The sequence below is a fragment of the Dipteris shenzhenensis genome, chromosome 10 (genome assembly GCF_047967505.1).
Source record: "Dipteris shenzhenensis isolate YYH24624 ecotype China chromosome 10, Dip_SZ_1.0, whole genome shotgun sequence".
Taxonomy (NCBI): Eukaryota; Viridiplantae; Streptophyta; class Polypodiopsida; order Gleicheniales; family Dipteridaceae; genus Dipteris; species Dipteris shenzhenensis.
In genome coordinates, this window is record NC_141605.1 from 17,137,973 (window position 1) to 17,150,586 (window position 12,614).

The 12,614-nt window shown below is 42.6% G+C and overlaps 1 protein-coding gene across 1 annotated transcript; it reads left to right on the plus strand.

Moving 5' to 3' along the window:
• Positions 1–235: 235 nt before the first annotated feature.
• LOC147897485 (uncharacterized) lies at positions 236–11,519 on the plus strand. The gene is made up of 9 exons (XM_087380029.1): positions 236–366; positions 538–1,156; positions 1,310–2,061; positions 2,249–2,564; positions 5,054–5,287; positions 8,108–8,281; positions 8,408–8,587; positions 10,679–10,792; positions 10,997–11,519. The coding sequence occupies exons 1-9, from the start codon at positions 236–238 to the stop codon at positions 11,372–11,374; spliced, it is 2,898 nt and encodes a 965-aa protein (XP_087236155.1). The 3' UTR covers positions 11,375–11,519.
• The last annotated feature ends 1,095 nt before the right edge of the window (positions 11,520–12,614 follow it).

The window sequence follows — 12,614 nt, forward strand, 5'->3', positions numbered from 1 at the left end:
GGGGCCATTTCCAACTGGTGCTGCTAGAGGGAACAAGTATGCAATTGTGTTGAGAGACTATTTAACTAGATGGACAATTGCCAAGCGTGTGATGTATAAAGCCCGTGCGAGGATGAATGGACGCTTGCTTTGTGGGCGAACTTGGTTGTTCTTGTAACGTGCGTGTGTCCTTGAAAGATGAGAGACACAAGGATCTTGTATCTTGGATCTTGCTTGGGAGAGATTCCCTACAAACATGAGAGACAGGATCATCATCGTCTTCATCGCCATCAAACGTAACTTCGCTCAACATGCCAAACTGCGTTTTCTTGCCCGCCATAGCCAACGCTCTTCTTCTTCTTCTTCTTCTCCATCTCCCTCGCCATGGTCCTCGGCCTCCTCTCCCGTCCCAAGACCCCCCCCCCCCCCCTCCCCCCCCCTCCTCGACCTCCACCTCCTCCTCCTCCATATCTCCCCCTGGCCTCCCTCCTCCTCCTCCTCCTCCTCCTTCACCCTCACCTGTACCCGCGGTCCCTCCCTCCTCTCTTCCTCCCCCAGTAAGCCTCCCCCCCTTCCCAACGACACCTCCAAAATCGTCTTCCACCACTCTTTTCGCATCCCCGCCGCTTCTCCCCAGCTCCTCCCTCGTGATTCCAATCCCAGACGCCGCTCCAAGAAATCGTCCCTGGATCCTGAACGACATCTTTCGTTCGAATTGCGGGAGGCCTCCGATCTCAAGGGACAGTCGCTCGCTCACGCGTCGTTGGACTTGGCGTCCTGTATAACTGCGTCCATCGATGAGTCCAAGACGATCAATGTCCCCCTCACCGTCTCGAAGAAGGTCTCCTCCAAAGGCGCCACTCCTCACCTGCATATCACTGTAAAACGTTGCGAAATTTCGACAGGTGATGCGGAGGAACAACGATTGAATGCGTCCATCTCATCTGCCAATTCCATTGGCAGCGGAACGTCAGACGCATCGTCCACCCCGCTATTGGACGAGGGAAGAAACCCATCGGGGACAACATTGTTGAACGGTACTGGGGAAGATCGAAGAGAATGCGTCACAGGAGATGGCATTTCTCATGGCTCTGGCGACAATGCCGCCATTGCACTTCCTTTGGACGTCGGGTTGTCGGAGAATCATATCAGTTCGCCTTCTCGAAATATAGCTGAGGTGACTTTCGCAGCTTCATCCAACAACTTTGCATGCCAACTTTCTACGTTAAATTTGAATTCTTTCGAACCTTTGCATGTTGCCTAAGGTCAGAAAGTACGGTCTTGCTCAATGCTCCTCTAAGCTATGCATGCATGCCATCATCTACTGCAGAAACAATCTAAAAAGGCCGATGCCGAGAACAAAACCGCCGTACCAACCACACAATCGTCTTTCTCGTCTAGTAATACGAGCGCAGCAGATTCAGTCACGGTCAGCGTTTCTGCTTTTCTTACGTCGGCACCGCCTGCCGTCTCAGATTCTGTCAGCCGTAAAGCTGTTGAGCAGATCGCAAACGCCACTGGTATACGACATGATGATGAAGCTAATGAAAAACCCAAGAGTAACTGCTCAACGCATTCTCACGCGCAATCGGCATATGCTGGAAACAGAGCCAGCGCTGCTGCGGGAGAGAATACTACCGACGCAGATATTGAGGATAGGAACCAGAGGCAAAGTCCGTCAAAAATCACAGGGGAAACTTCAGAGGCTAGTGCTAGTGAAGACGTGAAAGCAAGGGTCTCTAGAAGTCCAGACACGAATAATGAGAAGCTTGGAGCAGTAGAGGAAGCCAACATCAGAGCTGCACTTGCACAAGCCAAGGCTGCAGTCCAGCATATGGGAATCCGTGTTGGGAAGTTGGAAGGGGAATTGAGAGACGTTGCTGCTGTCGAGGCTGCTTTGTATTCAAGTACGGCAGAGCATGGGAGTTCATCTAAGAAAGTGCATTCTCCTGCGCGCAGGCTTGCAAGAATGTATATGTATGCCTGTAAACATTGGAACCAGGAGAGGAGAGCAAGCTGTGCTAGAAACACAGTTGCAGGACTCGTTCTAGTTGCCAGAGCCTGCGGCCATGATGTTACCAGGTCTTTATATTGTCTTTGCATAGTTTGATATGTCATGTCGTCTTGCCAGCTATGCCTTGAGTTTTGACTTGTGCTGCATACTTTGTTGCGCTAGAACTCTATTCGCTTACCAAAAGATAAATGGGGCTCTTCCCCTTACCTATTTTGAAGAACTTTCTGTAACTCTTGAATTGAAAACTGGATGCAGGTTAACCTACTGGTGGTCTAATGCAGCTGTATTGAGGGAAACAGTCGCAGCAGCTTTTAATGTTTTCGCATCATCTTCTAGAATGAAAACGCCTTCTAGCAGCTCAAACTTAGGAGCTGATTCAAGCAGAGATTTACAATCAGATGCAGTGGATATTGCAGATGCTCAAATTGATGTGAAGCTTGATGGGAAGCAGCGAGAGGGCTCTCCTGCAGCAATTTCTGAGGACTGGAGGGAGCCAAGCACTTTATGTGCAGCATTGGAGAGGTTGGAGGCATGGATTTATGCAAAAGTGGTAGAATCTCTATGGTGGCAGGTTTGTAGTGCTCAACTTATGGTTTTTGTTTCTTGCAATATAGATAGATATTTTTCTTGTATTTCCTCGCACACCTGGCTTGCTCATATCGTGCACACCCACATTGCGCAAGTGTAGGTCCGTCAATAGAGTCTTTGCTATTGGCTTTCAACTATCACTTTTTGCCTTGTTAAGGCATTGACATTAGGAGAGATTTCGGGTGTCAAAAGGGCCTCCAATTAGTGCTTCCTAATTTCAAGGGATTAGAGAGCAATTTGAGGTGTACCAATGAGGGTGCTTTGAGGTGTGGGACAATGCCATGTTAAAGTTGACAAAAGCATTTAAGTGTGTGGAGACCTCTAACCTAGAGTTTGTTGGACCCATGATCTTCACTCCCAACCCTTGATCCAATCTTCAATCCAAGGGATACATTCAAATTTGAGGTAGAGCACTCCCCAGCCATTAGATCAAGGAGCAGATCTAAGGGATACCATTAAAGGATAGATGATTAACACAAAGATCTAATGGACAAGATGAGAGGAAAATGTGCTTCAATATGGGCCATAGATTTGCTAGTAGATTCAAGGGAGGAGATGAGTGCAAATGGCGCTTTAATCCAAGCCCTAGATTTAGAAGTGGATGAAGGGATGAGATGAGGAGAAAAGGCACTTAAATCCGGGCCCTTGATTTTGCAAGTGGGCAATGGCGCTTCAATCGAAGCTATCAAATAGGCGCTTCAATCCTAGCCCTCCAAAATGCGCTTCAATCTCCACCCTCCATTAGGCACCTCCATCTCAACCATTGATCTTAGACTTGAATCAAGGGCCCATATTAAAACCCACCTTTCCCCTATTAATGAGGCCTCCCCAAAGTCAAATTTCGCCTATTGGAGCCCACCAAAGTGCATCCACCATCCACTAAAGCACCCTAGACCTTTGATCTATCCTCCATCCACCTTCATCCAAAGGCAAAGGTCGCTCAATTTCAAAATAAAGATACCCATGTCAGTTGAGTCAATGCTACGGGTCCCTTAGCCCATGGGTTAGCATAGTAGGTTCATTTTTAATTAACTTAATCCATTTCTTAATCCATTCCTTATGAGGCCCTTATGAGACCCCAAATTTCCCCTAATGAGTCAAAAATTTATTTGTAAAAGAGCCTGGGAAGTTGGTATCTCTAGATAAACCCTCTATTGTTCTCAGAGAAGATATGCTTGGCCTCTCTTCGGGACCATACAGTCATGGAATGTGGGTGTATAAGATATGAGCAAGCCGTGTGGATGGGTTAAGTAAAACCAGAGAGAAAAAAAGAAATGTCTCAAGTTCAAGTCTTGGAGACACCATCTTTCAAAGGTGCCATATTAATTTTAGTAAGAGTCTATGTATACTCTTTGGGAAGGAATGAGGGACTCGCAACTAACTTCTACTTGCTTCGCACTGAAAATACAATGAGTCAAACGTGAACCAGGTAATGCAAGAGGAAATTCTTGACTAAATAGTCGCAAGATGCTTGTGACTGTGGAGTATCAAACCTGGCACATTGATATACATGAGATCCTGATGATCCTTGTATCTATGATGTATGAACCAAATATCGCACAAATAGCCAGTTCCTGAAGACAGGACTTTCTAAAAAGCGTCCCATTGGGACATAGCGTATGTAAGTTTCGTAAGACTTACCCTTCATTTTCCAAGAAAAAATAGAAATACATGACTATTAGGTGAGCTCGCCAGCACATGCATTTCTGCTTGAGGCCACTAATGAACACCGGTCATCATAAGGCCTATCCCCAAAACATACCGATGTGGTTCGATGATATCCTTTGCCAAAATTGCAGGCTTATTTTGCTGAAAGCAGCCTTGAGGTTCTTCCCTTTCTTGAAAACCAACAGTATTGTTACAAGATTGAAAGCCTAGGGATATGGGGAAGTCCCTCCAGAGACCTGGCGGACTGCTGAACCTTTCTGCAGAATACAGCCTTGTCTAAGTTCACAGAGTTTTCCATAGTCTGACAATCTAGGTCTGCATCCTGTTGCATACAGCCCCTCCTGTGCAGTGCTGTGTAGATATCATCTCTTTCAAGACTTGGGATTGGGCTGTGACCTACATCGAAGAAAATGAAAATCAAAACGAGGACATTACCAACCTGTGATTGCCATCAAAATGCAATTTATGAACTCCCAATACGGTTTATTGATATTTACATATTTGACGTGTGAATTGAAGACCTTGGATGCATTGTTATGGAATTGAGACGATCACAGTGTACCGAAGGCCATTGTTTTTTTGAAACAACTTGACATCACTTTGTTTTATGCCAATTATCTAGACTAATAGCTAATTTTACTTTAGGAAGGAGACGGGTGTTGTAGTCTCTTTTGGCTCTACTTTTTGTTACGTGCAGGCAACCTTTATTGCATTGCATTTTTGTGTATTGCACCACTTCTTGCAATTAATGTAAATACCATCTGTGCTTTGTTAGAATGAATTATTGTCATTGGCCATTCTCAGGTATTGACACCTCAAATGCAGCAACCAACAGATGGCAACTTGTTGGAAACTGGACTTAGCAAAGGGGCAAGTTCTTATGGAAGGTTTGGAGAGAGACCACTTTGTTCAGATGGCAGACAAAGAAACATTCCGATAGAGATTTGGAAGAAGTCATTTTTTGATGCCTACAAGAGAGTATGTCCTGTTCGAGGAGTTGGAGTTGAATGTGGCTGCCTGCCCATGCTCAGTCGAATGGTAAGATTGAAAAGTTTCCATCTTTCATTGATCCTGGCTCTTCATGGTTTTGTGCTCTCTGCCCACCCACCCTGCTTGCAAACCCCAACATGCACACACATGCATGCATGCATTTGTGGTAGTTGTGTATTTGCCAGTCTTTCTAGTCTTCCTCTAACGTATTGAGAAAGTAGGGGGAAATTATAAAATTATATGACTCAAATCCATGGTAGGATGCTTTGTGGAAGTCTGTAACTAATGTGACACAGAGCCATGCACGTAGGCACATGTGTATTTGCCAGTAAAAGAAGTCTTGTCCCTAGGGACACTTACCTTTTGAGTAGGTTTGGCAAGATGTATGACTCAAACTGATAGTAGGATGCTTTTTAAAGTTTGTAATCAATTTGGCAACAGAAATGTGTCTTCAGCATGGAGCCCAATCTTATATTAGGTGGAAAAGCCATTATCATTGATATAACCTGCCCTATCCTAGAGAGATGTTTCAGTCAAGGAAGCAACTCAATGCTGCAATCGCCTTTCTTTGTTAAAATACCCTTTATTCACAATTTTAAAATGCCAATATGTGGATATTATAGCTCAATAGCATACGCCCATGGCCTCATTTACTTTTGTCCAGGGATAAAAAATACTGCCAATTACTACTCATTTCCCTTGGATATAAAAGATGCAAAAAATCATTGTCAATTGAACACAAAGAGAGAAGAAAAAAGGAAGAGAGGAACCGTCCTCCATACACATGCAACAAAGAGGAGGAAAGACTGAGACGGAGCAATTGTTCCCTTAAAGAAATGAAAAGAGCATGAAAATACGAATTGTGATCTTGGCATGTGGCAAGTGTCAAAGTGGTTTAATCAAGCTTCCTCAAACCTTACTTAACATTATTCCTTTTGTCACTCCTCTTTGTTCTTTTTTGTCACTCGCTAACAGTTAGTCTATCTTTACATTCTAGCTTGTTACTCTCATTTATTAGTGATTACTGTCTTTCCTAGCCTGAATATAGCAGCTATGCATTATGGACTGCCAACATGATTCACACTTCCAGTCATTTATGTAAAGGAGATGAAAACAATCATTTTACATTCTTGACTCCAGAATGGAAAAAAAAGGGTTTCCATATAAGGAAGAAAAAAGAAGCAAAACATCTATTTGAAAGACAAATATATGATGTAAGTTTGCATTCCAAGATTCTTTTGTGAACGTTGATATATAAACTTATTTTTGGGTCATTTTTGTGAGAGAGTCTAATATACATCTCTGGATTTCTCACACCCAATCTATGATCGATTCCCTTGTATAGAGCATTAAAACTCCATCCTGTGTATAACGTAATCTCCATCCCAAGGTCACCATCTGTAGGTGAACTGCATGAAATCATTAAGCCAATCTGGGAAGCTTCCTCTTTTCAGAAACCATTTCTTCCACAGTCAGAACTTTTAAATAGCACATATAAGATAAAAGCAAAAGGAACATATTATAATTAAACTCCTCCTGGCCTGATCAAACAGCTTTTGACTTAGATGTTACAATATTTGTATGTTTTGGAAAGAGTAGAAAAATGCTGTAGTAAGACTACAATAGAAAAAAGTTGAGCTAATGCAATATATTTTTTAATTGAAGTTAAGGTAGGGATAGCTCCACAATTATTGTTTTAATGTTTGTGCTATGCATCATCCTTTATAAATGGAAAATACCCTGTGAACACTTCTGAAAAGCCCTCGTTTTCTTTCTTTCCATACATTCTTTCCCTGGCATCTATCATTCCAAAGTTGTATACTTGAACCAGTCCCAAAGTGTTCGTGTAAAGAGCAGCCTTGCTGCCACAGCTCTAGTTCTTAAAATAGAGGCTTTCAACAACAACTGACAAAACTTTGCAGAAAAAGCACATGAACATCCTGCTGAAGTTATCCGCATATCCTTTCACGTGTGCCTCAAAAAGACCCATAAAATTCTTTTACACGTTGTATTTGAAGTTTTGTAAAACCCAGTGCCCTGCTTACCCAACAAATCCATTTCCCAGCCTTCCATAACTTGCCATCTTGAATATTGGAAAAATTTCCCTGACATGCTCCTTTTATGCTGAGCCACACTTCAAGATGGAGATGTGTCGGTCCATGACATTTGGCCAGTATTTTCATCACATCGTTGACACCCTAGTTCAGCTCTATCTCTTCTCAGAAAATTTATAGCAATTCACAGAACTTGGGCTTTTCTAAACCTGTAATTGTTTCTTCAGCAATAACAAACAATGTAACGTTTGCAACTGGATCAATACTTTTTTTTGGTTACTTGAAATTCGATGGTCTTTGCGAGGGCTCCTTTATGGAGACACCTTGGAAACACAGCAGCTTCTTATGAAATAGTCTTTACCTTGTTGAATATACACCACAACTTTGCACCCCTGGGCAAAATGTCTTGAATTGCATTTTGGACAAGGCTTTTAAAAAAGAAGTTTTGTAGATTTGCTAGTAAGTATCAGCCTTCACCATGGCTTAGTCTGCCCTTCACTTTGGAGTAATGTCAACTTCAGCATATAGTTGATGCCTATGGATATCGAATTTGGCAAGTCTTTGATTTCTTGGCCCCATTTTATGGGCCTTGATTTACTCCCCTCCTTCCCTTCCCCTCTATTTCACATGGACAGTCGTAAGTTGACTAAGGCTATCATAAGGTTTAGGCTTTGCTAATGCTTATAGATTACAGGTAAAAGGCTTTGTGAATAGAAATCAGAAGCTCTCTGCATTAGTTTCATGGTTGAGCGCATAGTTAAACTGATCTTGGTGTTAGAGGTGGACAATTAACTCTTATTTCGATCTGACACAGGTCTTGGAGGAGTGCATAGCCAGATTGGATGTAGCAATGTTCAATGCTATACTTCGTGGATACGATAATGAAGCTCCTACTGACCCCATTTCTGATCCAATAAGTGATGCTCGAGTCTTACTTATCCCAACTAACAGTTTGAGCTTTGGCACAGGAGCACAGCTGAAGAATGCGGTACAGTCTTTGAAGGACTCTTCATCTAGTTTGATTCACCAAAAATTAAAATTATAAAATGGTCTAGCTTAGGAGCTGCATTTTTTGTTGTCCTCCAGTCAACGCTTGGTTTGTAATGTTTTTCAGGTTGGTATGCTATCAGCATGGCTTGTAAACTTATTCGACAAAGATGCTAATTGCACTGCGATTGGTCACATTCCAGAAGACAATGAGAGAGAAAGGATCATCTTTCCCTTGTTAAAAGCAACAGGAGACCTACTGATGCTTCCAAAAAAAATGCTTATGGACAAGTCGTTGAGAAAAGAGGTATCTTTCAAAGCTGGATTACCTCACTCCTGCCTTCTGGTGGCCTTTTCTGGCTTCTCATATGTGACATTGTGTTTATCAAGTTGGTGTTATTGTTCACTCAAGAGTAAACTTGTTCTCCTTTCAAATCCTCGAACATTTCCATGACCAAAAATGTGTTATCGATTCCATAGACCTGTTGTGGTTTGTCTAGATCAATGAGTCTGTTTCTTGTGTCAATGAGCCCATCACCTCCCTACTCCATTTTTCTGTGTGCTGGAGTTGTCCTGGAGCTATCCTAAGGTTTTCTAGGTTCTTTTGGGGCAAGTAGCTCCAGGTTTTCTAGAATACTTAAATATTTTCTTTGATACACAGCAGTTTGCTTTTTTGTCCATTTAATACCTTTACTAGTTTTCACATGAATATGCTCTCTCTCTCTCTCTCTCTCTCTCTCTCTCTCTCTCCAAGTGCCAGACCCAAGGGTGCTTTGCTCAGGGAGGAGAGCCTGCCCAACTTTCCATCAGTTCAATCCCCCCCTGAAAAGCCTTTTAATAAGTTACCACAGCTTGGAAGTGGACCATTTTCTCTTTCATGGAGGCTTCTGTGAAAGTGCAGTGGATTTGTGAACAGTACACTCAGAGCAAAAACTGCAAACTCACAAACAGGAAAATGAGACACTTCGACATCCGAGATCTGGAAAAAACTCTGCAATAATGCTAAGAAAAACCCTGGTACAAGATGAGATAAGAGGGCCCTGCGGTCGGCCTGGTCGCGCAGGTCTGACCTGGTTCAACCCAAAGGTCGGGATAACCCCAACCCGGCAGGGTCAGGCCTGGTTGAGTTAACCCAACCAGGTCAAGGGCCTTGTTGGCCCCCAACCCAGCCCTGTCATAGGCGGCACCTGGGGTGGCCTGATTGCAGGTCAAACAGACCCCCGAACCTGACTATCTCCTGGCTGAACCTCCTCTATGGTATCCTGAGGCAATTGCCTAGTACGGATCCACCCCCCTCCTGTCCTACACTGATCTATCATCACGCTGGGCAGGCCCACCCACAAAGCAGCCCTCACTCCTGTACATCAGGAGATTATTAAACTCTAAAACAGCATCTTCTCCACTACCCCTGATTGACCGTGATACAAATCTCATTTGAATATTAGTGAAACATTCATCCAGATGAAGAGTATGCACTTGTTGCCATCATTGAAGGTCTGATTCTGTTATGTCTAGCTGTACAGAGAGGTAGAAGCCAATAAGCTGTTAGACGAGGCGGCCATAAGAGCTGCATGGGTCATCTCTTGAGTATGTGTCATGGGCATCCTCAGCCCATGCTGCCTGTGTGGCAGTAGAAGCTTTGGACAACAAACAAGCTGATTGAGGGTTTAGCACCCCACGTGGGTTTCTACTTGGGCAGCACAGCTGCAGGAGGAAAACCAGCAACAGCCACATCAGCATGCATGGGCAAATCAGTCAGCAGCAGCACTTCAGTCTACAGTTCAGTCATACAGCAGAGCTTCAAGGTCCATAACTCAATGAGAATCTATGGCAAGAGTGTGCGGCCCCATGTCCCCTAGTTGTAAAGGAGTATGGAAGAAGATGTTTTGCCCTTCTCCACTACACCAACAGAGGGTAACACTCTTTTCATATAATAGACATATGCACTATGGCGAGGGGCAATGATGCTCTCTGCACCATGATCACTCGCATGTCACGCTTCTGCTTAGAGAGAGTCCTATGGGCTATTGAGAGAGTAATTTAGCTCAAGTGCCTATTTACATTGGTGCCAGAGCTTCCAAATCCTTTCCTGAGCTTGTAAGGTGGAGGATCATCCAGTGTATGGTAAGGACGCGTTCCAGCAAATCGACCATGAACAACGAGATGCCTCTCAACTACAGCCAACAATGAGGTGGTTTCTAGGTGGGTCCCATCCTGAAGAACCTTGAGATGCAAGCAGAATAGTCCGAGACCCTCATTATCAAGGTCTTACAATGATTGGATGCGAGAGAAGTATGTGACTGAGCAATAGCTTAAAACAGCTAAACCGAGAGAGAGAGCAAGAGAGAGAGAGAGAGAGAGAGAGAGAGAGATTTTAACCGGGTTTTAATCAAAACAGGTTTGTCCAATCTTGAGCTTGTCTTTCGTAGGAAGGATACTTTTGAGCTTTAAGCCAGATGATTTCTCTCCAGAGCCTGTCACCCCTGAATTGCTGGAGGCAATAAATACAGAGGTATTGGCAGTTCTGGATGTTTAGTCATTTACTGAGAATATTGATATGGAAAAGTGGAGGTATTTTTGACGATGCTTATGAGGCTGTAGAGGCGACAATAGAAGTAAATGAAGAGAGTTCACAAAGGTCTTTTTAAAAGGGTTACTGACATTGCATGTCAAGCTGTATACGGTGCTGGAATTGACAGGTATTGGTGTTTTATAGGTATCTGCAGGGAACCAAATGCAGGGGGAATCGGATGACAATGCCTCTTCATTGAAGATTGCAACTGCACCGCCAATCACGTATAGCCCTCCTCAGTCCAGCATAGTTAGACAATGGATAGGAGACCCTATTAGTCACACTCAGTTTGGCGGGAGTAATTCCTCTGTGTTGAAAAAGGGCCACACAAGTGAGGATGAGATTGACGAATTGGAATCTCCTATTTCATGGCTTTTACAGAATACTACGGGATTGATATCAAGAGGCCACAGTGGATTTATTGATGGTGATAACTTGAAGTGGAAGGCGAAAGACATTTCAGACGAGGCTGACACGAATTGCCGCTTTCAATTGCTCCGGGAAGTTTGGAGGACAGATTAAATGACTGAGATCATTTATGAAAAAATTTGAATCATTATCACTACAAGTAGAGTGCAGGTGCTATGAAAAGATGATAATACTGTAGAATCCTGTTCAATAGTGTTGTCGTTTTACGAAATTGTAGATTGTAAATGCACGTAAAGCGTTTGGCCTGTTACATAATTTTCTCAACAAATCACGAAACGGTTTTCTTAAGCTAAAATATAGCTAAATTTGCCTAAACTTTTTCAATTTTTTAAAAATTGGGAAAAATATTTTTTACACGTCAAAATGAGTTCGTTTACAAGTTTAGCATTTTGTAGAACATAAATATTGTTGTTTTATATTTGTAAATCAAAAGATACAGGACGTCGAAATTCTCATCTTTTGGGCCAAAACAGGCAGCGCGTTATGAGAATTTCGACGACCTGTTTTGGCCCAAAAGATGAGAATTTCGACGTCCTGTATCTTTTGATAAACAACTCCAAATGGGGTCATGTTACATATCAAAACGAACGGTAAGGCGTGATTTATATGATTAGCATGACCTGTTGCACCATTTAGTAAAACTTCATGCATCAAAATGTGAATTTAATAAACAAGTAGCCGATTTCTTGCATCGGGTCTAGAGGAAAGTTTACCTAATAGGGACCATGTCAATATGTTGTCTATTTTGGCTTCTACCATTTATTTCTATAAGCAAAGATTGATTTGTTTTGGAATTTAATTCATTTTAAAGAAAGGGATGTACTTACTCTTTAGATTTTGTTGGATTGGTGGGATGTAAGAGTGATCCATTAGGGAGGGTTTTTTTGCAAACAGAAAGACATGGGTTTTGTTCCAAGAGTGAATTGAGTTTCAAAAACCAAGCATTTGCATATGCATGTAATGTGGACTATTCCATTCAAGACTCCTATGAAACTTTTGGCTTGTGTAAAAGATTTCATTGGTGATCTCACTTATGTTGGTGGAGAGAGAGAACTTGATTATGGAGGATTACAAAAAATTGAATGAGTAAAAGTGAGCGAAGATAGGGTGCGTCTTTACTAATGATGCCTTGGCAATGACATAGGTCCAACTCTATATGGACTTTTGAAGAACTGAGATAGTTGTTGCTAAAATAAGGATTTGTCAATCTATTATTGTTTTGTTTTGATTGTTTTTTTTTGCTCGCTCACTTTTTTTTGCTTGCTTTTTTTGGTTCGCCCACTTTTCCTCGCTTGCTTTTTAGTAATCCTCATTTCGTGCACTACCTTATCAT

What these genes read in the sequence shown, in the direction of transcription:
- LOC147897485 (XM_087380029.1), top strand. Translation starts at nt 236, where the DNA reads ATGAGAGACAGGATCATCATCGTCTTCATCGCCATCAAACGTAACTTC. An exon ending in TGCCCATGCTCAGTCGAATG is followed by an intron (nt 5,288 to 8,107) that starts GTAAGATTGAAA and finishes GATCTGACACAG; the next exon opens with GTCTTGGAGGAGTGCATAGC. An exon ending in ACAAGTCGTTGAGAAAAGAG is followed by an intron (nt 8,588 to 10,678) that starts GTATCTTTCAAA and finishes TAATCAAAACAG; the next exon opens with GTTTGTCCAATCTTGAGCTT.